We start from the raw sequence: 27,251 nt of genomic DNA on the forward strand, positions 1-27,251 counted from the left end.
AATACGGTAGTCCCACATTTATTGTGCTTCATTGTTTCCACCAACTGGAAGTAGGATTCATTTTTTTATGAATGGAATATAGCACTACCCAATATAGTGTGTAGATAAAATAACATAAAATAAGCCATTTAAGATGAAAATAAAATTGTGCCCTTGCATGGGGAGATGAGTGGGTGGTGGACAGGAAGTGATGCCATGAGTTTAGTTTTAAGCCTTTGGCTCTATTGTTATTATGATTAATTGTACCTGGTGTGAAATACGTTTGCTGATTGTGTGTCAAACATTAATGTAACATCACTGACAGCTAGTGACCGGTGTGGAACACAAAGTACCAACATTTCAATACGTCTTCTGAATGCCTTATGTTGGTATTTTACTTCTCTGTACTTCACTTCTTTATGCTTGAAAATGCTTAATTTCTGCAAAATAATCTTTGACTAATAATAAGCTGTATTCAACCGAGAAATGATATGATTTATTAATTAATATATTTTTGGACAAACTGATTTGAATTGTGAAATCTGAATGTGAAAGGTGAATGTTATTGAATTGTTTATTTCTATGAAAACCTGCCTATCAGAAAAGACATGTTCTTTCCATAACATGACATGAACTAGTTAACTAATTACAAGTTGACATATGAGGCAAATTAAGCAGTGTGTACTCATATATTGATGATGGCGTCGATCTTGTAGGGGCCCACAAACCTCTGCGCCAGCTTTCTGGAGACACCAGCAAGTCTTAGAGCACATGCTGAAAGCCCTACCTCTTGGCCTGGGCGATAGTCAGGGGCCGGGATTCTGTGCCGGTTTGCCAGCATCCTATTCCGCTCAGCGGTACGTCCCAGGGCGGCGCGAGTAGCCCACCAGATCTGGTGGGCCCGACGCAGATGGTGATGAATGGATGGCACCGAGACATCTGATTCTTGGGAAGGAAACAAGGGGGGTTAGAAACCATATGCATTCTTGAAAGGAGACATATGTACCTGTGGCCGAGCAAACGAGGGTTTTATGGGCGTACACAATCCAGGGGAGATGAGTGGACCAAACGGAGGGGTGGCGACGGCAGACATTGCCTCCAGGTCCTGGATCCGTAGCAGTGGAGGTATCGCTGAGGGTGAAAGGTGTGGTGAGGCCTTCTTGGAGGAAGGTCAGCAAGCTATGGAGTTGTGTTTCCAAAGCTTGCATGCGAGAGGTCTGGCACTCAAACATTCCTTGGATGCTGGAACCTAGTATACTGAATTGGTCTGATTGTCGCTCTATCCGCCGGGCTTGTTTGTGAAGGGCAAGCTTCAATGGGCACGTCTCCGCAGGGTCCATGTTTGGTCAGATTGTTAGATAGACGAAGGCGACGATGGTAAAACGAATATTTAATGATAACAAAAGGCGCTCACAGTGGAGGGAAAAAACACGGCACATCAAAACACGCCGGTAACCGAAGGCATGAACTATGCAGGGAAAGCAGTAGGACAATCTGACAGGGGCTTGCCAGGCTGCATGGCATAAGAAGGCCTAATTGATGACGGTGTGCTGGCCAGATGACCGGGGTGGCGAAGGAGGGGGGATACTAACTCCTTATTTGTCACAAATACTTTAACTTGCTGATATAGTTCATCTTCAAACAGCTAAAATAATGCATAAGGCTAAAAATAACCAATTAGCTAAAAATGTCATCCAATACAACATCACTACAATATCATTCCACACTCTTTATTGCTCTCTGGTTCTACCATATTTTACTTATTGTGTGGAAATATGGGCTAATAACTATAAAAGCAATCTTCACTGGTTAAATGTACTGCAAAAAAGGTCAGTAAGGATAATTCATAATGCCGCCTACAGAGAACATACTAACTCCTTATTTCTAAAATCAAGAGAGGAGAAATATGATCTCAGGGAAGAAGTACATTTGAAACACTTCTATGCTAGGACTACGTTAGCGTTAGCATAGCATTTCAGTATGTGGAATCAAACTATGGAATGGATTGAGTAAGGAAATCAAACAATGCACAACGATGAGCCAATTCAAGAAACAATACAAGCAGTTGATGTTTGCTAAATACAAGGATGAAGAGTCTTGAACCAGCCATGATGTGCTATATATATCACTATATTGACACTTACTATGGTACCCATTATGGCATTGGATGCTCATATCACCTCATACTTTGGTACGTGACAAAAAATTAAAAAATTAAAAAATTAAAAAGTAAATAAAAATAAAAAATAATAAAAAATAAACCTTAAACTATATTAGGAAAGCAGGAAGTGAACAAATGTAACAGTTACTGATTGTAAAAGTACCAGATGGAGGGGTAGGTTTTAATAAGCTTTGCTTCTTCCTACTCCTTTTGGACATGTGGAACTGGGAACTGATTATGGGATGCACTCAATTGTAATCTGATGCATGTTCAAATGAAATTAAACCATTGCCATTATCATTACCAATCATCAAAGAGTCAATGAGTGAAATCGATACAGATCACCTTAATTCTAATTAACTCTATATATTATGTGTGTTTCACTTTGTTTCACTTTATTTCACTATTTCACGTCACTATTGGCCAGGAGTCCCATAACAGGAATAGTTAATTATTGGTAATGTCATGTGTTGGCTGGTAAGTTCTGTTTTGGCATGCCTGTGCCGTGTGAAGGAACGACACTAAAGTGCACGTAGTACGAACCCCAGGTGATCAGCTCGTGATCGCCGTTGAAAGTTATTTTTCGGTGACTGCCAATCACGTGCTTTTTAAAAAAAAAAAAAGATAATGCTCCGTGGCCGATTGGAGCATTGCTATGGAAGTGAAATTTAATGGAATGGGATTAATTGGATATACATAATATACATTTTGGCTTATTTTTCTTCTGACCTTATGGAACAAGTTAGTTAAACAACCAGGGTTATGCACATGACCTCAGAGGTCTATCGGTGAATGTTTTTTCTTTGGATGATGCTGAGGATGAAGTGCATGTGCTTGTAGATGGACATCCCCAAGTTTTAAACAAGCGGGACTGAACTTTTGTTTTCATTCCCGATCTCCTCATTCCCGGACAAATGAAGCGTCTTTGTGTCTTGTGTGGTTTGCAGAGGTGGCAGCGTCATAAATATTCTCTATGAAGTCACGCTCATCTGGAGAAAGCAAAAAGCTGTCTCCTTCATGTGTGTCAGTGTTAGTGCAACGTTTCATAATGCCGCTCTCTCTCATCCGCCGCCTTCACACCGGTCACCCTCATTCATTATGAATGCCGTGCTCGCTGCAAAGCGCCTTGATATCGGGAAACAATTTGGATCTGGCGCAGCGTCAAGTCTTGAGGGGCCAATAAAAGCACTTTTAAAGTGTTGCAAAGTTGGGGTCGGCACACTCTGTGCTCCTTATAAAAGCGGAAGAGCGCTGGATTAATCCCAGGTGAGTTCCTCATTGGTGCCCACTTCTGTGCCAGCTGGTTGCAGTTTAATACCAGAGCCAAGAAGGTCCAGTTACAGCCTTAGCGCCTTGCTGCAAATGATTCAAGTAAGTGATCTCAAAGGTCACGCAGGGGTGAGACGACAAAGACAAACCGCTCTTGTTATACTGTATGACGTGCGGTTAAGACTATGATTACATTGTTGGCTGTAATCTAAAGTGTTTGCAGATTGACTCTCAGTGAAGGTCGCCAGTGTCACCACCAAACACAGCAAGACGACCTCACTGAGAGTCCCGCTAATGTTTGTCAGCGGCGCCCCGTTCCCAGCCGAGCTAAAAGTGGCAGCTGTCAAGATTATGCTATGGCGTTCCCGAGCGAGGAGTCACGCTCCAAGGCGGTGCTGCGTTTGCTAAAGTCAAGCAGACACAAAGTATTAGGACACGTTAGACTCATTTCCAATTCACTGACTGGGCTAGATCGATTCTGTTTCATTTTCATGCACTGATGGGATTAAAAATGGCGGGATTAGACATGAGTTCATGCCACTGTCCACTGCACTGATACATCATTAAGTGATATCAGGAAAACTATCATTTAAACTAAACTAACTCTTTCTATTTATAATATCTGCAGTGTGTCATATCCCTGGTACAGCTATATGAACTACAGTGATAATATTACTGAACAAAAGCACAATCATCAAATTTACAGCTGTGGTCGATGCTGCACAAAAGATGGATATACGTTCTTACACTTCCACTTGTTTTAGCTTTCTGGTATCATCTCTTATGTTAATTATGGGTCGGTTTTGACCCATGTATTAAATCAGCTATAAAATACACTAAAAACAATAAGTCTCTTGGTTACCTTCTTAGGCTTCCTCATCCTGAAAATGTTGGTTTTAATACTGTTGGTGTGGGCATGTAGGCCTTTTTTTGGCACTATACCCCTCGATTTCAATTTCCAAAAATGGTAAAATGAACCTCAAAAGAATCATATTAATAAATTGAAGGTTATTCAACCTCTTCATCTGACTCGCATCATCTGTGTCTTCTGGATCATACTCCAAGTTGTCCTCCTGCTCATCTCAATGGTTTTGCTGGTCTGTCCTCGCCCTCATTGTCACCAAAAATTTGGTCCAGATCTTGGTTCACTGTACTTCTTGCCATTCTTTCCATGATCCAAATTGTAAATGTGAAATCAGCCAGTCAAATGAGTGAATTCACCTCACATGTCTGGACATTTTTATACTGGATATACTGGTATACTGGAAAACTGGTCAAAATGAGAATCCCCTGAAGCTTACATGATGAGAAGAGGAGCTGGTTGTCATTGTGTTGGCTAATTGTACTGTTATGATTTCAGTTTTGGCTCAAAATATTGCTTTATAGTCATATTATTATAACCGGGTCCAAACCGACCCTAACAATACAGTAGTCATAATTTGAACCAGACCATTTTAAAATTTAGTAAAAATTATTTTTTTTGGTTTTATTTTGTTGAAATAGAGTTTCCTGACAAAGTCAAAAAGTCTTGATGCAATAAACAAATGTTATGTGATTCTTTTTATGCATTAAAATGTAAAACAGGTCAAGTGGTTAGCGCGCAGACCTCACAGCTAGGAGACCAGGGTTCAATTCCACCCTCGGCCATCTCTGTGTGGATTTTCTCCGGGTATTCCGGTTTCCTCCCACATTCCAAAAACATGCTAGGTTAATTGGCCACTCCAAATTGTCCATAGGTATGAATGTGAGTGTGAATGGTTGTTTGTCTATATGTGCCCTGTGATTGGCTGGCGAGCAGTCCAGGGTGTAGACAGCTGGGATAGGCTCCACCACCCCCGCGACCATCGTGAGGATAAGCGGTAGAAAATGAACGAATGAATGTAAAACGGGTCGGTGCCGACCCTAACACAAGAGGAGGGTTAAAGCCTGGAAGGTTGGACACAATCCCTTCTGGGTCGCTGGTCCACTGAATCAGTTAGTGCTACATCTCCGTAACACCCACTGGGGCTGTCTTCCGTCTTAGCACAGTACAAGCTGCACTCTCACACGTTATTCCCTCATTGTCTGTCTTGGCAACGATACCGAAAGCAACCAGGCCACGCCGGGAGAAGGCATTCTTGTTCCCCATCCGATCTCATTTTCATCTCCCAGATCCACACGGCTTAGCTTAGCCGCTTGCCAGGAAATGGGTCTATTAGCAGTCTCAGGGTACCGAGAGCAGTAATGTAGTCAAGGGGTAAGAGGTAGGAGGTGGGGGACTTGAGTGGAATATTTTATCAGCCAGTGTCAATGCTCCAAAATTGTGTGTGAGCTGGTTCGATTCACGGGCAGGTTTTGTCTCTGACTAATAGGATCCTAATGCTAGGTCACCTTACTTTCAAGTGCCCTGTGATTGGCTGGCCACCAGTCCAGGGTGTACCCCGCCTCTCGCCCGAAGACAGCTGAGATAGGCTCCAGCATGCTCGCAACCCTTGTGACGATAAACGCTAGAAAATGGATGGATGGACCTTCCTTTCCCCTCAGCTACCCAAGAATCCGATATTTCCCATGGTCATGCAAGTGTAAAACACAGACATAATGTCATGTAAATATTCTTCATCTTCTCTCACATTGTTATTTTTAGACGAGGCTGCTCCTTCCGGAAGAAATTCTGCAAATAATCATAAAAATATATAATAACGCAACAGCTCTGGGTTCATAATCCTTTGTTGGTTGATGGTGGTAGTTTTAGCTGTGATGTTTTTTGCGGCCTTAGAGGAGGATTCTATTTAAATGTTGGAAATTGGACATCCTCAGGGGGAGTTTGACTACACAGCTTTAACTTTTAGCTTGTGTTTGGTATCAAAGTGGTTGTAATTAAGGGGCTGTCCACACTTTTTCCAGCGAGGGCAACATACTGAAAAATGAAAGGATGCAAGGGCCACTTAGATCTTTTCTATACCAACATATGCACATAGGCGAAGAAGTTATACAGTATTATTGTGTTAAACCAATAGGCGAAGAAGTTATACAGTATTATTGTGTTAAACCATGCCAAAGTTTCAGATTCTGAGGTTTGCATTTTTGGACGTGAGCCCTGAAAGAAGTAAGGGGTGGCTCTGAATTTTTTCCTACACCTGCTCCCTGTGATGTCACAGTGAGCCGGACTTCCTTTTATGGGCGTTCTCGAATACAAGCTGTCGATGTGGCCTCGCCCGCTCTGCTGTAGCATTGGGTGTGTTGTCCAAGCTGCTGTTTGGTGTGTGGACACTGGAGGGCAGTCGGATTCAGGGTTCGGGTTGGAGTGGGCCTTTGGAAGAAAAGGGGGTAGAACGAGAGTTTTAAGGAAGTTCTACTGTGTGTTGACATGGGTAGCTACGTAGGTCTGCCGGCAGGACAGTATGTGCCATTATGTTGTTTTTGAAAATAAATGGTGTAGAAATCCTCCCCCTGAGGACTCTAAGTGGGTTTCGAATAGAGGATAAGGGAATCTTAAAGAGCCAAATCATAAAAATGAGTACCAGATTGTTTATCCCTGACAACAATACCTAATACAGACGTCCGGGCTTATCTGCAGTACCTGTAAGCCTACAAGTAAGCGGGTCTTATTACAGAGCAGCTGCAAAAAAGCACCCTTTCTTTCCCTGCCCGGCCTTTTATACACTCAAGATTGTGTAAGAGGCCGGAGTCCTGGAGCTTTTGCCACTGCCTTTGCTTGAACCGCTTTCATGGTGTTTCTGCGGGGCATCAAGGCTCATCTTTTCCTTTGCAGGGGCATCAAGGCGTCTGGAACATTCTGCTTTTCCTTTGTTGCAAAGCAAGCTGTCATATGCGTACTCGATGTTTCCACCTTAACTGTCAGTTGTCACGTTAGTCCCTTTTTTTGTGTGGGTGCGTGTGTAAGTATCTTTTGTCTGTATTTGTGAGACTGTGTGTTTGCTTTTATCTTTAGCTAGCAAAATTGAGCAAATTTGTCCAAGCTGCTGTTTGGTGTGTGGACACTGGAGGGCAGTCGGATTCAGGGTTTGGGTTGGAGCGGGACTTGGGAAGAAAAGGGAGTAGAACGAGAGTTCTAAGGAAGTACCGCTGTGTGTTGAAATGGGTAGCTACGTAGGTCTGTCGGCAGGACAGTATGTGCCATTATGTAGTTTTTGAAAATAAATGTTGTAGAAATCCTCCCCCTGAGGACTCTAAGTGGGTTTCCAATAGAGGATAAGGGAATCTTAAAGGACCAAATCATAAAAATGAGAACCAGATCGTTTATCCCTGACAACAATACCTAACACAGACGTCCGGGCTTATCTGCAGTCCCTGTAAGCCTACAAGTAAGCGTGTCTTATGACAGCGCAGCTGCAAAAAAGCACCCTTCCTTTCCCTTTATACACTCAAGATTGTGTAAGAGGCTGTAGTCCTGGACCAATCAGCTTTTGCCACTGCCTTTGCTTGAACCGCTTTCATGGTGTTTCTGCGGGGCATCAAGGCATCTTTTTTCCTTTGCAGGGGCATCTAGGTGTCTGGAACATTCTGCTTTTCCTTTTTTGAAAAGCAAGCTGTCATATGCATACTCGATGTTTCCACCTTAATTGTCAGTTGTCACGTTAGTCCCTTTTTTTTGTGTGGGTATAAGTATCTTTTGTCTGTATTTGTGAGACTATGTGTTGCTTTTATCTTTAGCTAGCAAAATTGAGCAAATACCTTCAATGGCCAACTGAATACGGCCATCCTTACTACCGTTATTCAGACAATGGTAACACAGAGTGACTGTGGATAAGTAACTTAAATCAGATTATTTGTTTTGAAATATTAACGCGTTAGATTAGTCATTACTGAAAAAAAGGTCATGTAAGACATCACTGGGCTTTCTTCTTATGAAGCTATTATGTTGTTTATATGCTTCTGTGTTTTGGATCATTTTCTGTTGCAGCACCCATCCTCTATTGAGCTTCAACTGTTGGACGGATGGCATTTTGCAGAAGTTCTTCTGCAAAATGTCTTGATGAACTTGCTAATTAATTGTTAATTGTCATTGATGATAGCAAGCCCTCCAGGCCCTGAGGCACACCCATACAATGATGGTCCCCCCACATAGTGGGTTCTGATGTTGGAGTGCTGTGCCATTTTTCCTCCACACATGTTCCTCCCAGACAATTCAACTTTGGTTTCATCTGTCCACAGAATATTTTGCCACTAGTGCTGTGGAATTTTCACATGCTTTTTTAAGCAAACTTCAAACGTGCACTAGTGTTGTTTTTACACAGCAATGGCTTCCCCCTTGATGTTTTGCCATGAACCCTTTTGTTGTTTCATGTTTTACGTACAGTAGCTGTGTCAGCAAAGATGTTGGCATGATTTTTGTTATATTTCAACATTATGTTACTCAAATAATGCTATTTTTCCTCATAATATTATGATATCCTTGTAAAATTCAGATTTATTTACATTTTCTACTTTATCCATCCATTCATTTTCTATGCTGCTTATCCGCATTTAGGTTGCAGGGGTATGCTAGAGCCTATACCAGCTGGTTTTGGCTGAGAGGCGGGGTACACCCTGGACTGGTCCCCAGCCAATCACAGTTTTTCTACTTTATGCTTGTAAAATTACTGCAAATTTGTATATTTTTTGTTTTCTTGTTGAATTATATTTTCAGAATGAGCTGCAAATGGCCCTCGAGCCGCTCCGTTCTAATCTATCACGTCCACGTTGAAGCCCTTAGTGCCTTTTAAAAACATTGTAATCCCCATTAAAGATCTCTTATAGTTTTAAAGGACATTTACAGTATTTGATGGAGCAGCCAAAGTGACGTCTTCTTTGCCTCTTAAAGTCGCTCTGCGCTCCAATAAGCACTTGATGGGGTGTGTAACATCACGCTGGCTGTTAATAGGTGTGATCGGATTCAAGACTTGTCGTATTACCGCTGAGGCTCAGGCCAATATGAGTTCCAGGGCCCGAGCGACAGGAGGCAGGAGGGCCGTGCACAGTCACCAATGTATATCATCAGATGGCGGTAGGAGGTGGTAAACGGGGGGTTGCCGGGGTCGTAAATCTGAACAGCACCTGCTCCCCCCCGACTGGGTCGCGTGGTGTGAGGTCAGCGCCAGCAGATATCCCATCGCTCATATTTATTACGCCCATCGCAGCGCCAGTTTGTTTTGGCAGCTGCATGCAGACAGACAGAGAGGAAGAAATAGAGAAGAGGCATTTTATTTCTGAGGGACCAATGCCGGCGGCGAATGCTTGGAGCGTCATTGCTTCCTTTCCCGCACGCAAGGGTGGGTCGGCCTCTGATGCCTGCCCTGTGGTCCCGTCAAAGGGTTGGCTACAGGAGAATTAAACTTGTCTAGAAGGTTTTTTTTAAGTTGTAACTTTCCATTAGCCGCACGGTGGGCGAGTGGTTAGCACGTAGGCCACACAGTCAGGAGATCGTGAAGACCTGGATTTGATTATATCCCCGTGCATGTGTGGGTTTCCTCCAAATTTTCCATAAGTATGAATGTGAGTGTGAATGGTTGTTTGTCTATATGTGCCCTGTGATTGGCTGGCCACCAGTCCAGGGAGTACCAAGACCCAAGACAGCAGGGATAGGCACCAGCACGCCTGCAACACTAGTGAGGATAAGCGGCATTGAAAATGATTGAATGAATGCACCTCGGTCAAATATGACTCATTTTCATTCCAATCAATTTTAAAGCTACATAATGTAAAAATATGAATTTAAGACTAGCCGCTTAAAAATACCTTTCACTGCCCACTGGATTGTGGTAAAGAGAATATGAATATTAATTTTGCCACCTCGTTCTCTGGATCACCTACTTTAGTGGTCTTTAATGATGGTGGACCAGCCAGGTCACCTGTTGTGCTAGCTACGGTGCTAACATTTGTGTTCAAAACGGTGTGCTTGTATGAACTTTGAAAATGTCAAACAGTGCTTCTAATAGGCAAGATTCATGTCATGGTTCTGTTAGCATTTCTATCTAAAATTAAATCTTTTTTTATCTTTGCGACATTTTGAGCAAATCATGCACGCTTTTATTTCATCACGTGTGGACTACTGCAATGCACTTTACTCTGGAATTAGTCAAAAGTCTCTCTCCCGCTTACAGTTAGTCCAGAACTCTGCGGCACGACTTTTAACAGGAACCAAAAAGGGGGAGCACATCACCCCAATTCTGACCTCCCCGCATTGGTTGCCTGTTCGCTTTAGGATTGATTTTAAGATTTTATTGTTTGTTTTTAAGGCGTTGAATCGGCTGGCCCCCAAATACATCTCGGACCTCATCCAAATTTACTCTCCAGCGTGGTCACTGAGGTCCGAGGGCCAGCTCCAACTTGTGGTGCCCAAGACGAGACTTAAGACCAGGGGAGACCAAGCCTTTTCTGTGGTTGGCCCCAAGCTATGGAACTCTCTCCCCTCCAAAGTAAAAAAGTTTTAAAACCCACTTTTATTCTCTGGCTTTTAACTCTGAGTGAGTCGTATGGTCCTGTGTCTTTTAGTTCTTTCTTTTTATTTTAATTGGTTTTATTTTTACTTTTATTGCTTTGCTTATTGTTTTTAATATTTTAATATCTATTTTACTATTTTATTTCTTATTATTATGATCTTTTAGTTTTGGATTAAATTCAATTTGTATCATTATTTATTGTATTTTATTTTGACTTTTTATTTGACTAGTCAGTGCAGCACTTTGGAAACTCTGTTTATAAAATGTACTCTATAAATGAAGTAGATTGGATAGGATTTAGCACGTTAGCTGTCATAACACGATAAATAACCAAAGGGCAGGATTGGCATATTCAGTATCTTAAAGGCAACTGACTAACGATCTACTAACGAACACTTTATATACACTATTAAATTATTACACTATTAATTACACTATTAATAAACAACACTGCTGCATATATAATCTCATCCATCCATCCATCCATCCATTTTTTGTACCGCTTATTCTCACAAGGGTCACAGGCATGCTGGAGCGTACCCCAGCTGTCTTGGGGCAAGAGGCGGGGTACACCCTGGACTGGGCACGTTTAAACAAACAACCATTCACACTCACATTTGGAGTCACCATTTAACCTATCATGTTGTTGTTCCTTAATGTGGCTTTAACACAACAGTTAGCAAATGTTCATCTTCTTGACAGTTCTCTCTGATTGACATCATTTAATGTAATTCCCCGGAAAAAAGCCAATTAGGAGAGCTAGCTAGTACTTCCTTCACCCATTCCCCTCCACCTTACAACAAATCCGCCTTGAAGCAACAAAACAGAAGTGAAGAATAAAGGCTTAGGGACAGTTTGGAATTAGAACTCAGCTTTACTCTGCTTGCTTAAAACTGTGCTGCTTCGCATCAGTGACTCGATTTCCTACTGAAAGTTGTAATTGTGTTTTCCGTCGGACAGGAATCATTATTTTTGCATTTGTGCTGCAGCTTATCTTCACACTGGCCATACTTACTGACTCGATTTAACACAATGCTTTTGTTTCATCTGTCAGACCAAGAGTGAGGTCACGTAATAATGAGGAGGAAAGTCGTCCAAGTAGGACATTGGCTTGTTAATAGTAATCCAAAAAGCCCTGGTGTACTTTTACTCCATAATAAACTACAGCTTGCGGAAAGCACGGTGCAGATATTCAGTGTAAATCCAGCAATGTCCTGCAGGTTTATTGATGTAAATAATCCAAAGTGTGACTGCCAGAATGTTATGTGATAGCTTTTTTTAAGTAACACCCTCCACGGGCCATGTCTGGGGCTGACGCTAAACAGATGCTAATGTGAGGCCCGTTTAAAAGACAGTGGGCTAAAAAAGAGGGATTGAGCGTGTGCAGGCAAGCGGAAAAGCAACAGCCTGTTTATCGCCTCGTTCGCCTTTGTACTGCATGGACGTCCCCCTTCTTAGGCTCACCCTTGGGGGGCATTCCCTGCAGAAAAACACATTTGGTGTCATTTTCTTTTCTATATTTTAGCGCACACACTATCAGGAGGTCACTTTGCATTTTTTCTGACTCTTTGTCCAGATATTAAGAAGATATGTTGCAATAGTATGCAAATATGAGACTATTGCACATGTCTAATCTGCAGGCACAGCCTGTTTTGTTGTTTTTTTTTTTTTTGGTTGTTTTTTTGCTTGAGGTGCTTCAAAAGCTCCCTTGTCGTGCAATCAGAGATGATTTGTTGCCTCTTTTAGCCGCGGCCATCCAACAGCAATATGATCTATCCTCCGAAGGTCATCTCCTGTCTCCTCTCTCCCTCCTCTAATTAATGTCTGTCTCGGCTTCTTCTTCTTCTTCTTGTCGTTGTGTGTCTCCCTCCTCCATACCAGACTGTCACGGCCGCACGTATAAATCAAACAAACTTCCTACACAGGAAGTCGTAAAGTGAGACACGTTAGTTTGTTGACAAGACGTTGACTGAATGTTGCTGAAGCTGGAAATTCCCTTTTTAGTTGAGTATTGTTTTTGTGGAAACTGGGGAATGCTAATAATAACAATAATAAGAACATTAAAAATGGGAATATTTAGAATCAATCAATTCCAGAGTCAAACCATAAAAAGTTCTATTTTTACAATTGAACATCATACAAGTGTAAAAAGAAGACGGCCAATGTATGATAAGGCCACCCATCCATTTTCTATACCACTTGCCCTCATTAGGGTCACGGCTGAGATAGAGCCTATTCTAAAGCAAAGCAAATGTAATGGTAATGGTAATGGTTTTATTTCATTTGAACATGCATCAGATTACAATTGAGTGCATCCCATAATCAGTTCCCAGTTCCACATGTCCAACAGGAGTAGGAAGAAGCAAAGCTTATTAAATCCTACCCCTCCATCTGGTACTTTTACAATCAGTAACTGTTACATTTGTTCACTTCCTGCTTTCCTCATTATAATTTAAGTTTTTTTTATAATTTAATTAATTTTTATTCAATTAATTTGTATTTAATTAATTAAATATATATATATATATATATATTAAAAAAAATTCTAAATTTTTAATTTTTTTTGTCACGTACCGAAGTACTCGGTGATATGAGCATCCAATGCCATAATGGGTACCATAGTAAGTGTCAATATAGTGATATATATAGCACATCATGACTGGTTCAAGACTCTTCATCCTTGTATTTAGCAAACATCAACTGCTTGTATTGTTTCTTGAACTGGCTCATCGTTGTGCATTGTTTGATTTCCTTACTCAATCTATTCCATAGTTTGATTCCACATACTGAAATGCTATGGCTTTTTAACGTAGTCCTAGCATAGAAGTGTTTCAAATGTACTTCTTCCCTGAGATCATATTTCTCCTCTCTTGTAGAGAAGTATTGGATGACATTTTTAGCTAATTGGTTATTATTTTTAGCCTTATGCATTATTTTAGCTGTTTGAAGATGAACTATATCAGCAAGTTGAAGTATTTGTGATTTTAGAAATAAGGAGTTAGTATGTTCTCTGTAGGCGGCATTATGAATTATCCTTACTGACCTTTTTTGCAGTACATTTAGCCAGTGAAGATTGCTTTTATAGTTATTAGCCCATATTTCCACACAATAAGTAAGATATGGTAGAACCAGAGAGCAATAAAGAGTGTGGAGTGATTTCTGATTGAGAACAAATTTTGCTTTGTTCAATATTGAAATATTTCTGGCCACCTTATGTTGTATATTTGTAATATGAGGTTTCCAGCTCATATTTTCATCTATTGTGATCCCCAGAAATGTATTTTCCTTCACCCTTTCAATGTCTACACCGTCTATTTGTATTTGCTGGTGCGTGTCCTTTCTGCTGTTACCAAACAGCATGATTTTAGTTTTACTTAGGTTCAAGGACAATGTATTTAAAAAAAAAAAACATTTTTTGAGCCCTCTACATGAAACAGCACCCCTATAATCTCCCCTGCTTAGAGGAGCTGAGTGGAGGGGGGTTGAGTAACTGACGTCAAGGGTTCAAAGTAGAGTTTTAGCTTGACGTCGGTTACGGCCGCCACAGTAACATGTGTTGGGGATGAAACCTGCAATAAAAGCCTGTTGTTTTGGCAGTCAAGTCTGATGCTTGTGTGCCTCACCGAACATTACCGTAACATCACTGACACCTTGTGACCAGTGGAGAATACTGCATATCATCACAACTACTTTGATTGTGTTTTTGGAATGCCTTGTAATTGTATTTTACTTCATTTAGCCATTTATGTGCTTGGAAGTTCTTCATTTGGGCCAAAAATATTTTTTTGTACTTTTTAGTAATAATAAGTCGTTCTCAGCTGTGAAACAACATGATCTATGAATGAATATATTTTTGACAAACTGTGGTATAACAAAGGCATGAAATTGAAAGCGCCAAATAGTGAGGTATCACTGTACTTCAGCGTAACTTCTGAAAAGCTTTTGTTTCACTCCGACCCCGTTTGGGGTTTGAGCGAGATGGGAATGAAAGCCATTAAATCGTCTTAAGTCTTCGGCAGCTGAGGGAATGTGGGCTCTTTTCCCGTCACCCCTTCACCTCTTTGCCGAGGAGGCCTGGGTTTTGTGCAGCGTTCCAACGTGTGTGAATGGCGACTCAGCGTGGAAGCTACAGGATCCCCCGTGTGGCCGCATGCATAGAAACATGATGAGAAAAGCTGGAACGTCCCCAAAAACGCTCTCTGTGAATATTAAAGGGAGTATTATGGGAACGTGAAAAGGCCCTGGGGGGAGATGGGAGACAGTCTCTTCATTGAGGTGGTGAGATTTGAAAAAAGGGGGTGCGGACTCGACCATTGCTACATTGTATTTAAGCTTGCCCTCATTAGGATGCCATCGTACTTTAAGGGGGGGAACACTGTCACCACAGTTAGGAGACCATCCGAGTTTGCAGGGGTGTAGCAGCATGAAGGAGCGGGAAGATTGTGGATCATATTATGGAATTTGATTGATATTCGTTGCAATTTTGGTTGTTGCTGCTCCACACGATGCAGATTTCATGCTTGCTAGTGTTGCTGTTGGGCGTGCTCGTCATGCTGGGGGTCCCCAAAGACCACAGGGGTAAACACAGGGGTCAGCACGTTGCTCGCTGGTGCAAACTTCTACCCGACAACTTTGGACTTCTACCGAACCACCAGCACCACCATCACACTTCCAGGCGTTCCCACGGGAAAGGACCCAAATGTCCTCGCAGTAAGTTTCATACTAATGCAAAGATCTTCCATCTTCAAGGAGGTCCACTGCAGTTCAAATATTTTCATGTAAATGAATGGACGTTGTTTTGAGCTGGAAGTGCTTTGAATGTGCTGTCACACGCTTGTCAATTGGACAGTTTTTCTGGCCTGTTTTGCGCCTTTGGTTCGGGAAAAAGAGCCGGCAGTGTGGTAACTATAGGATGCTATGCATAGGGGTGCCTGTTGCTTTCAGCAGTATAAACAATGCAATCTTATTTTAGGTCTTATTTTCATGCAAAGCAACAAAATGCTAATACAGAGTTTGGTCGTGCGTCTCCCTTATCTCACTTTTTGACAGCGGCGCAAGTGTAAACAGAAGTGAAACACTAGTAATTGTCTAAAGAATACACAAGGACAATAAAACCCACCTTAACTTTCACAGCATGCATGATCCCACCTGTGCTTAGATCAGGTGTTTACAATCGTTGAGGTTGTTAATTGTCGAGTTCATCCTTTGATGTGGTTTTTGACATCACTTCCAACTCTGAACTTAAGAAGTAGAGCTTCAAAATGCCAAAAGAAGAAATGGGAGCGAGGAGAGTAAACAATTTATTGCCAGCAACCATGAAAGAGAAATTAGCTGATCAAAATATGGAAAATATGGAATATCACTGGCTAAATGTACTGCAAAAAAGGTCAGTAAGGATAATTCATAATGCCGCCTACAGAGAACATACTAATTCCTTATTTCTAAAATCACAAATACTTCAACTTGCTGATATAGTTCATCTTCAAACAGCTAAAATAATGCATAAGGCTAAAAATAAGCAATTAGCTAAAAATGTCATCCAATATTCTCTACATGAGAGGAGAAATATGATCTCAGGGAAGAAGTACATTTGAAACACTTCTATGCTAGGACTACGTTAAAAAGCCATAGCATTTCAGTATGTGGAATCAAACTATGGAATGGTTTAAAATTAAAATTAAAATTAAAAAATTAAAATTAAAATTAAAATTAAAATTAAAATTAAAATTAAAATTAAAATTAAAATTAAAATTAAAATTAAAATTAAAATTAAAATTAAAATTAAAAAAATACTTCTCTACAAGAGAGGAGAAATATGATCTCAGTCACCTCCTACCTCCGTACATGATAAAAATATAAATTAAATAAAATTAAATAAAATGTAATACAATTTAATAAAATTTAATTAAATAAAAAAACTTAAACTATATTAGGAAAGCAGGAAGTGAACAAATGTAACAGTTACTGATTGTAAAAGTACCAGATGGAGGGGTAGGATTTAATAAGCTTTGCTTCTTCCTACTCCTTTTGGACATGTGGAACTGGGAACTGATTATGGGATGCACTCAATTGTAATCTGATGCATGTTCAAATGAAATAAAACCATTACCATTACCAAAAGTTATAGACTACAGCCTCTAAAAGCCAAAATGGTGGCAAAAAGGTCTTTTTCTGTCAAATAACGCCACTGTCATGATCTCTTGATGGCAAAGGCGAAAGCGCTTTCTCTCTTTGAATGTGGTTGGATTGTTGAGATGCATAAGCAAGGAGTCGGAAAGGTGGTTGGAAAATCCAACTGACTGTCAAGACACGGGGCCATCTTTCGCTCAAATGAAGGTTGTTTCTGGTTGTTTCCGGCTTCTGTGAGAGAAGGACTCGGGTCATTGAAAGAGAAGAAATGTAACCTCAACGTCTTCTTTATGGATTCCAACGTTACTGGCATGAGGAGCAGATCCCGCCCGAGATGTTTACCACAATGGAGGGGACACCGTCATGACCCAGGGTGCTTTTTCTTCAATGGAACAATGGAGTTTCAGGTTGTGCAGGGGCGTCAAATGGCAGGTGGACATGTGGAGATGCTGCAGGGGGAACCCCTCCCGACTGAAGGCCCACATCTGTGTGGTCATGGCTGGCCTTCTCAATAGGACACCACTGTAGCCTTCACAATGCCTGCCTGAAAAGGAACTTCTTCCAGAGGAATAGTCTCACTCTTTTGGACCATCCTGCATGTTCCCCTGATCTGGCTGCAATTGAAAACGTTCGGTGATGGATGGCAAGTTCCAGACAGTGGAGGCCCTCCGTGAAGGCATCTTTGAAATCTCATGGAAAAAGTGCCTAAACCAATTTTTGATAAAAAAATAACCCAAGGGTGGGTGGGTTTGTTTTTGTTTTCTTTTTGTCTCAACCATTTCCTCTTTTTTTTCATTTTGAAGCTTGACTTAGAAACTTAAATTTTGATCAGGAGTTTATTAAGAATAAAAAGGTCCATATTCTGCAACACTTGTTGTTATTATTACATTTCAATTCAGCCCAACTAATTTACTTGAAATATACTTTAGACTTAAAAATCACATTATCATTATTGATGTATCTATGTTTTTTTTTTCAAATGGTGCGCCAAAGGCAAGGTAATCAAACAGCTTACTTAATTAAGCCTTCTTGGTGGATCAGTTCCGGAAGCGGTCGCAAGAGGGCGCTGCTCGGTAACAAATACAGTGAGCGTCCTGACTCCTTCTCAGAGCTGGAAGCTTGTCTGAGTATAAGAGAGGCATTTTTTTTTTTAGCAATTCTGTTTTATGCCACTCACATCTTCTTTTAATGCAGCTCTATCAATTATTCATGCATAGAGTTTGAGGAAGTGCTCTTTTTTATTTTTAAGGGGCAAAGAAATAAGATACTACCACAGCACTGCAGCATGCATTGATGTTTATATTGCAACCTAAAGAAGCCACATATACATTATTATAGCTGGTTTGGGTATTAAATCCACTTCCATTTGAATTGGGAGTCCGTTATGTGAAGATAATATCACTTCATTGGAAAATATACCTTCATTTTATTACCTTTACCTTGTATTCCTGTACTTTAGCATGAATTTATTGATTTATTGATCTAGCTATCTATCTGAATATGTATGTATGTCCTCTATTGTGGTGCTCAATTCATGCACGCCCAATTAGTGTTAGGCCTAAACGGGCTGTGTAAGAAATCGAACCCAAGCTATTATATTGTATCTCATAGGTGATGAAGTGGAAGCATTTTAATGTAAGGATTATAGGATATTGAGCATATTTGGGGTTCTTATGGCACTCAGCGGGACCAAATCTGAAATCTCCTGTTCTATACATTGTTGAAATATATAAACCATTGGGAAAAAATAGCCAAATTTCATTCAATTTTCCTTAAAAGCGGCTGATGTTTTGAAAAGTGGTGTTGTCATGGTTAAAAAGTTGGACTATAATTAAGAGTAGAATACATCTAGACTTCAGTAACAGCCCACATAAATCATTATAAGTACTTGTTGGTGCTAATTTGATGTATTTTGTGTGTAATCACAGTAAAAAAAACACATAACTCCTGTGTATTTCTTTTGCAATAAACCAAATAAAAAGCCATAAGTAATAACAGTGCTTTGAATAATATTTTATTACAGTGAAAAGTCTAATTTGCTGCTAAAATGTACGTTTTCTTGTAAATGAGCATATTGTAATAAATATACATTATACTATACACTCACATTTAATGTATAAACACTTAATGTAGTGTATTGTGGTTGTTTGAGGTTAATATAATGGTTAGATCCACTTGTCTGAGGTTAATAGTGATTATGGTGATCGGGAATGGAATGTATCGGTGAGTGTGGATGGCTCCAGACGGGAAGAGGTTAAATTTCCACACTGGAAAAGAGCTCCGTGGAGGGGGAGGAAAGGAGGTGTGTGTGTGTGTGTGTGTGTGCATGGCAATAGACGAGTCATTCCTGCTTTTTCCCTGAATGAAAAAGCAGTGAGTGGGAGCTCCTTTGCACCGGCTTTTCACCATCCTGAAGCTTCGGGATGTAAAAAAAAAAAAAAAGTGGGATGGAAAAGTTGCATTGATCGCTGCATGCTGTGGTTCTTCCTTTTCTGGGACAAGACGCACACAGGACCGGATTGCAAAGTTTCCCAACTCTGGACTGGAATAATGTGACTGGCACGGAAGGAGGTGAACTTTTTTTTTCTTAAATAAAGGAGCTAAATGCTTCGGGATGCTTCTGCAGAGTGGACTCAACTCTTCGACTCGTTTTCTTTTCTTCATCGCATCTCCTCTTTAGATTCCTGCACACTTTTCAGAAGACAGGACATGTGTTGACATTCGCTTGTCTTCCATTTTTAAGTTCCAAGTGTGGACTTGACAACTCTGGATGCTTTCCTCTCCGACATGAAGGACTGGATGCTTTGTGAATAATTTGGATTACTGCAAGAAGAAGAAGAAGAAGACGTAGTGGGGGGATTCCTATAAAGCGAGACCTTAAATAATGTCTCCAACTTCTACTGGATTTCTAGTGCTATTAGGAATTCTCCATGTGTGCTCAGGTGAGGTTTCCTTTTCCTTTAGTCAAGTTTGCGCATCCGTCATGAAGACACTAGGAGCTTTTGTACCGTTTTCTTTTTGCTGAGCTCAGTTCTATTCAAATAGTACTTTAGCTGCATGCTGGAGATGTTCCTTAATTATTCTGTTTGGTTGTTACTATGTTACCATAGGAACAGTACTATAATGTATTAGGAATGCAGTGTATTGAAAATGCGTGGTTATAATGGGGTCTGCACCAAAAATACACACTATTTTGTAAATAATGCAGATTTTTTTTGTTGTACTTACCAAGCTGCAAATGGGATTGAAGGATTGCCCTGTCGGCAACCAGTGGTGGCTGTGGCAAAGTCAAAAATCAACTTATCACCACCCCAATATGAGTAATGCTCTTACCTGGGCCAGGGCGAGTTGGCCTAACCGCTCTGGCGGAAGAGGCTTCATTCATCAGCTCACAAGAGGAGCGATGCCATTAATGAGTTGACTTTGACGTCTTTATTACGTGCATGAATGTACTATTAAGTGAGCCAGCGTGGTGTGTTTTTGTCGCAATTTTGATTATTTTCAGTCTTTCTGATCAGTTCGATGAAGTCAGCTGTCCAAAGACCATTAGAAAGTCTGTAAAGTCTTAAAGTTCTTTCAAATGAAAGCACATTGCCTGCCCTGGACAGCCTGAAAATCCCAATCTCAATTCTAAGCAAGAAAATTGTGATTCATATTTTGTTCAGAGTCGTGCACCACGAGACTGGATGGGACTAAATTGGTCCCGAGGGTACTGAGTGTTGGCATGAATTCTAATCCCCCACTCCATACACCTTGGGTTGACGCCATTATTGAGTTTTAAAACTGTATTAATAACAAAATCAAAGTTTCATCACCATCCCGTCCGGATGTGCCTACTTTTTCTGTTATTTTTACTTTTATTGTTATTTATGCAGCCTGTATCAAGTAACACAGCAATAAAGATATCCTGGTGTTTCTCTTTGACCTAAAAGGGGGAAAAAGCTCAGGGTGCAAGAACCGGTCATGTCTTTTGTGCCGCCCGTGCCGCCTTTTATTATCTTACGCATTTATTCCTCTTCAGCCGTCACATGAATGTCTTTATGGAGCTTCTGGACCATGATAGCCAGCTTTTTCCAGGTCACTTGCGTCTGAGTTATGAGAAACACCAATGGCCTGGCTACCCTATTAAAAGACATTAGTGCAAGTGTGCCCTGAGTAGGGCAAATGTAGGGCTGCTATGGATTATCTTGTCCAAACTCCAAGCATTTCCCCAAAAGAACTGGATCCTTGTCTCAATATGGGACCACTTACAGTATCTAATTATACTGCTCCAGCGTCTTTCCGCCTTTTTTCTGCGTTGTTGTGTATAAACAACTTAAAATCAGGCAATTTTCCAATTTATGAGGTAGTATCGGAGTCTTAACGGGACAGGCTGTGTTTGTGTGGAAGGGGATTCCACAGTACCTGGAGTGCCATGAGGCTCATTTTTCTTTGAAAATGACATCAATATTGTCGACGTTCTTGGTATCAAAGAGACTTAAGAGGTTATTGTATATGAGGAAATGTCCATATCTATGCTATTGTGTAGCATATACGTATATGCATATATATGGACATGATATATGTACCATTGCAATACATGTCTTTTGCCCATTTAAGTGGTAGTGGTTTGAATTGTCTTCTGTTTTCCTGAAATCAGCTTTTTCTTTCAATTGTTTAGAATTTTTTTATTCATTTTTTTAAACTGTTTTAAAATGTTAACACGCTGCTATAATTTCCCCCACTGTTGCTTTGAAAGTGATGTCCCACAAATATCGTTTTGCTGTGTGAAAGCATATCCTGTACAGTTCAGGCAACATTCCTCCTTCACTGGGTTTTGCATATAAGATGGAATGCTTTTTTTCTATCCTGGCTATTTTGCTTCTTGTCTGTGTAAAAGGGGTTGTAGTACAGCAGAGATGTAGCGCTAATCAAAGGCAAAGTCAGGCCATTCCCAACCACAATAAGTGAATTTCCACAAATGAGGATTCAATATTAATACTTGAAATATTTTTGTAGTTATGGCGTCGAAAAACCTGTATACAATCTTTTAAATAAGTTTTTTTAACATTATTATACCCTTCAAGACATAAAATTATATGTCACCTGTATGTTTGTATTACCAAATATCATAGATATAATCAGAGAAAAGATAACATATTAGACATAAATAAAATAACATGTTAGCAGTTCCTCGGACAGCGTACTTCGTTGTGGTTTTTAATGACTTTACACTCATATTACCCAACATAGTAGACAGGATAGGAGTAAAGATCCATGTAAGATATATCAGATGTCCTAATGAGGTTTTTGGCAAGGATGAATATTATTGATTAATTGCTGGCTCGATTTGTGTGCAATTAAATGGCGTCTTGTTGCAAGTGACAACATGATGCCTGCTAGGCAAAGTTCAGCTCTGTCCAGGCAACACCTTGGCGGTGTTATTCTGGTCAATGCCATGCTTTGGCGTTGAAACAGGAATAACAAATCGGATTACATGCCATTTACCCGTAGAAGATGTCATATTTGCTGCTAATCGGAGGCTCAGATCACACCCTCAGTGTGGTTTTCTAACATCTCTCAGCAGAGAATACGCAGATCATTTGCACTCTCGTGTCATTTGGGGTGAGAGACACGCCAAATGACCTTTGTCGTCGACACACTGGCGTTGACTCACCTACTGCTGCCACCGCTTTGCCCTGTCTGAAGGTTGTAAACAGATACGCACATCAATCAGGCGTCCCTTTCTTATCAGGGAATCTGCCCTTCTGAAGCGTTTTATCTGGCCTCCCAATTGCTCATCAGACCTCTGAAGCAGAAGGAGGCCAAAAGGTGGCTGCACTTTTCACCCTTGGTATTTGACTTGATAGCAATAAAGACCGCTTTACCATATCAATCAGCACCACAAAATTGTTGTTAGCTTTTTGTAGCTATTGCTGGTAAATGTGGAGGCATTGGACGTATCGGATGCTGCTGCCTCTCTCCCCGTCTTGACAAATTGGCTTGTAAGTGCTGATAAATTGCAGGGTTCCTTCACCTTTTACATCATGGCGGCATGACAGCACACAGTCTGGCTCCAACGCCAATTAATGACCAGAGAGCGCAGGTGAGACTCATCACTGTCACCTCACTGTTATCTAGCACAAGACCCCCAAAACAAGTCCTGTAATGTATATAAGACATATGCAGGATATTGATTCATCTTATTGAAAGTTGTTCAAGAATGATAAGAAAATGAAATATATTATTGAAGTTGCTGAATGTTATTGTTAGATATAACATTACCAGGGTTTCCCCTAGGATTTTTTGCAGCTGTGGTGGTGGGCGGCATGGCATGGCAGGCTGCTTCCGCTGTGTCGCGCCGCTGCCCCGTATGTATTTTTAAAAAATTATTATGACAAATAAAACATTTTTATGACTTATTTCTTATTTATTTACGTTTTTTTCGACAACCAGCAGAACATAAACAAGAACATTGCAAAACTGTTAAGTGAATGCAGTGGTTGTCAGTTACTTTCTGTCACAGCCAGCACCCCCCACCCCTCCCGCCCCCCCACAGCGTTTCAAATACATTACATACAAATTCATTTATCTGTACTGTACAAATTGAACCCAGGTAAATACAACAAAACGGAGAGTCAAATTGCATGTTGAGTACTATTAATTTGTACATTTGGCACCTCTGCACTAACATTGAAAGACTCTTGTACCCCCCCAGGGGACCCGCCCCACTATTTGAGAATCACTGATTTAATGACTAATTGCAGAAAGCATTTACAAAGCAAGAGTTTTAAATGTGGAGCCTAAAACTGGACGTTTTTTGTGTTTATGTTGAACAACTTGGACATAAACTAGAGTTTTAAAGATAAGCTGTAAGTATTAAAATGAGAGCAAGTTTGTTAAGTGACACGAAAAGTAGAATCATGAACATGATCACCACTTGGAGCTCACCCATCGGACAAAAATGATGGGTGATGCATGATAGCTGCTGCCAGAGAGACAATAATGAGAGCCAGGCAAAATGTGTAAACAAAGAGTTCAAGTTGAAGTTTTGAAGGTGTGGCGGTTTTGTACATGCAGCGGAAAGTATTAGTATTTGTATTATTTCTTCATGTTGGAAAAACTAAATGAATTTTCGGACCAATGGCGTTCTCCAAATTGTTCTCAGGGTGGCATCACGTTGTTCCCCCTAAGCGAGGCGTCCACATCTCTATTACATCCACTAATACATTGCTCCTAATCCAAATCTAACACGCTTTCAAATCCTTATAAAATCCCAGATTAGACAGCTTTAGCGAGACCACGTGAAGAAAGGCTCATGAGAAGCGTGGCTCATAAGAAAACCGTGACGAGTGACAAGATAAGCATTTTTCGCCGCAGTTTGTTTGAGGGCGGTTAAATTAAACTCTTAATGATCTCACTCACTAAACCCTCCCACCGAGTACTACTTTAACGAAGCATAACATGTGTTTAATTGGATTAATTAAGTCATCCATCTCAGTTTAGCGGCAGCTTGACTTCAATCAGGACTTGAGATCATTATGTAAGACTTATGTACGAACTAAACGGATGGACCGATGTTTTGCCAATTGTAATAAAACACGGTTGTCAACACGAGCCTGTGGATACGTATTGGAAATAGGTTAGAAAAAGTCTTATTTGTCATCGGTGTCTTATTTGGCCCCAAGTTTAATGACGAGAACCATCCAGTCAGTCATAGTTAAAGGCGTAGCTCCAATTCTCCAGAGCATCACTTCCTATGAGTGTCTCGTATTGTGAACATGGCAGATGGAAGGCAGCAGGCGTGTCCAGGCCGCTGTCCACTCGCCTTCTAGTTAATGCATCTCATGCTGATGCTTGACTTGGAGGACAAACATCCCCCTATTGACGCTCGCCATTGGACGTGATAAATGAGCACCGGGGCACGGGATGAAAGGTGCGGTCTGCTTTCTGTCTCCTGTCACAAAACGACACACTTCCCACGGCTCTGCTTCCTGTAATGAAAAATGTGCAATGCGGTTACATAATTCTAAATCCGCATTTAATGCTCCATGACATGTTTGCTGGATCTAGCATCATCGTGGATCAGTTTCCACGTAATTCCACTAATAAAGACGTGAAAGAAGAGGAGGAGGAGGAGGGGCCGAAATGGGAATCTCTTCATCCTCCCACAAACCCAACCCCCCCGCTGTTTTGTTTTGGCTCAATTTTTTAAGACTTGGCTTTTTTGTGGCCGGACAGCACAGAGCCTTCAATAAAGCGGGCCACAAGACCCTGTGGGGACGGCAAAGGGGAAGGCCACATTGTGTTGGCGATTGTAAAGCATGGAGGAGGGGAAGGCTTCGCCAGGGGACTTGAGTGTAAAGAGAAGGAGGAAAGAGCGGAAGGGGGGGTTTGGCTAACAAAGCCTACCCAAGAGGCTTGAAGTTGGGGGGGAGGACAGAAGAGGAAGAGCAGTCAAAGCTAGCGGTGGTAATGGTCTCCATCCATCCCATTCACATTGCATATTCCTGCAGTGGATGTGCCTATGCTGGCGGAGAAGTGTGAGGTTTCTCCTTAGAAAAAGTGGACATCTGGGGAGAGGTGACGTTGATTATTTGAAAGTGCTGAGTAAATACGGTTCTGCCCAGGTTCTGGAGGATTTTGTTGATGGAAATGTAAGATAAGCTAAATAAGCATCCTCACTTTTAATTCCCCCACGGGACACTGAGAGATGGCATTGAGGCTTTCTTGATCCGTCCCTCCCTGATCCTGGGCCTCCTCCTGGTCTGAGTGACCCCTCTGTTCTCTCCTTGCATTGCGACTTTTCAAATGCTAAAACACCCCCTTTGGTCGTAAGTGACAGGGGGAAATGCCCCAAAGAGAAGCCGAGAGGAGCGGATTCAATTAGCAGTTAAAAGAGAGACTGCTAATTAGTTGATAAATGTCTTTGGTCCCTCCCCCTCCTTTACTCTCCTAGTTAATATTCTCTTTGCTGACAGGGATCTCTGAGTTAAAACCATCAAACACTACACACATTATCATCGGCGGCAGCATCAGCAAATTTATATCCCGGGATATAAATGGACTGTCAAGGCAAAACATAGCCATAAAAGTGGGCGGGGCGAGCTCTCTATTTAAGAGCGAGCGGCGCAAAATTAATGACAAGGTGACCTTGAGATTCCGTCTGATAGCGCCATTCTTGGAGATGTAACCATGGTGAACGAGGAGTCTTCAAACAAGCAAGGTTGAGCATGTCAAGGGACGTTCAGTGCTGGGAAGATGCCTTGGAATCGCAAGCTATTAGCTAGCGGATCACTTCATTGGAGGTCACTGCCGTAATAAACAAAGTCATTGCAAGCATTTGTGATTTGCATAATAGCGTTAATGCTGTTGGTGCTTTGGTCTCTCTGATCCGCCCCATCCCCACCATAACCCTCTCTTGAGCTGATGGTATGTTAGCGCCAGCGTGATTCCAAAATACTTCACTTTTACACAACAAAGTGGGAAACTTCAGTGTCAAGTGTTCAATTTCACACCCTGGTCCGGGCATTGTGGCGGACCCTAATATGGAGGCCACGTCCCACCTATGTTATGGCTCTGATACTCCCACTTCAGGTACATTGCCAGTCCGACTCTGTCCCCCATGCTGTGTTGGTGCATTTCACACAGAACAGCGACTCAGAAATATAGCGAATTCAGGTCGATAGTTTTTTAATGTTTGTTTTGAATTTTTTTTATGTTCAAAATAAACTAAACTAAATAGTTGATTCTGAAATATATTACAGATAGAAAAGTGTTTTATAGGCAGTGAAAGTTTGTGTTTTTATTTTTGAGTTACTCTTGAGGTGCTTTGGGTGGTGCGAACAGCCATGTTGTTTGGTCTAGAGACAGTGCCACTGAGGAAAAAGACAGGAAGCAGAACCGGAGGTAGCAGAGATCATGCTGAGGTTCTCATTGGGAGTGACCAGGATGGATAGGATCAGGAAGGAGTACATCAAAGGGACATTACATGTTAGAGGCCTTGGAGATAAAGTCAGAGAGATGGTTGGGACATGTCCAGAGGAGAGATAGTGAATATCTTGGTAGAAGGATGCTGCCAGGTAGGAGGCGTAGAGGAAGACCAAAGAGAAGGTTTACGGATGTAGTGAAGGAGGACATGAGAGAGACGGATGCAGAAGACACGTTTGGATGGAGGAGATTGCTTTGCTGTGGAAAAGTGTTGTATACCATGCATGTATTTGTAAAAGGGTTGTTTAGTCTCTCCAATGTAGAGGTCATCGTGTGCCTCACTACACTGCATAAACAACACTGAATGAGTTTGCTTCTCGGAA

General features: G+C 41.2%; 1 protein-coding gene across 8 annotated transcripts in view; it reads left to right on the forward strand.

Moving 5' to 3' along the window:
- Positions 1-27,251, forward strand: part of robo1 (roundabout, axon guidance receptor, homolog 1 (Drosophila)) — a 366,932-nt gene that overhangs the window by 178,554 nt on the left and 161,127 nt on the right. Inside the window, exon 1 of one of the 8 annotated variants that reach the window (XM_058080088.2) lies at positions 19,020-19,901. The exons of the other annotated variants lie outside the window; for them this stretch is intronic. Within the exon in view, the coding sequence (XP_057936071.2) occupies positions 19,844-19,901 (58 nt within the window). The 5' untranslated portion in view covers positions 19,020-19,843. Of the gene's footprint in view, positions 1-19,019; positions 19,902-27,251 lie in introns of those variants that run through there. 8 annotated transcript variants of the gene reach the window in all.

This window comes from Doryrhamphus excisus, linkage group LG8, assembly GCF_037039965.1.
Source record: "Doryrhamphus excisus strain RoL-2023G ecotype Guam linkage group LG8, RoL_Dexc_Guam_v1.1, whole genome shotgun sequence".
Classification (NCBI taxonomy): domain Eukaryota; kingdom Metazoa; phylum Chordata; class Actinopteri; order Syngnathiformes; family Syngnathidae; genus Doryrhamphus; species Doryrhamphus excisus.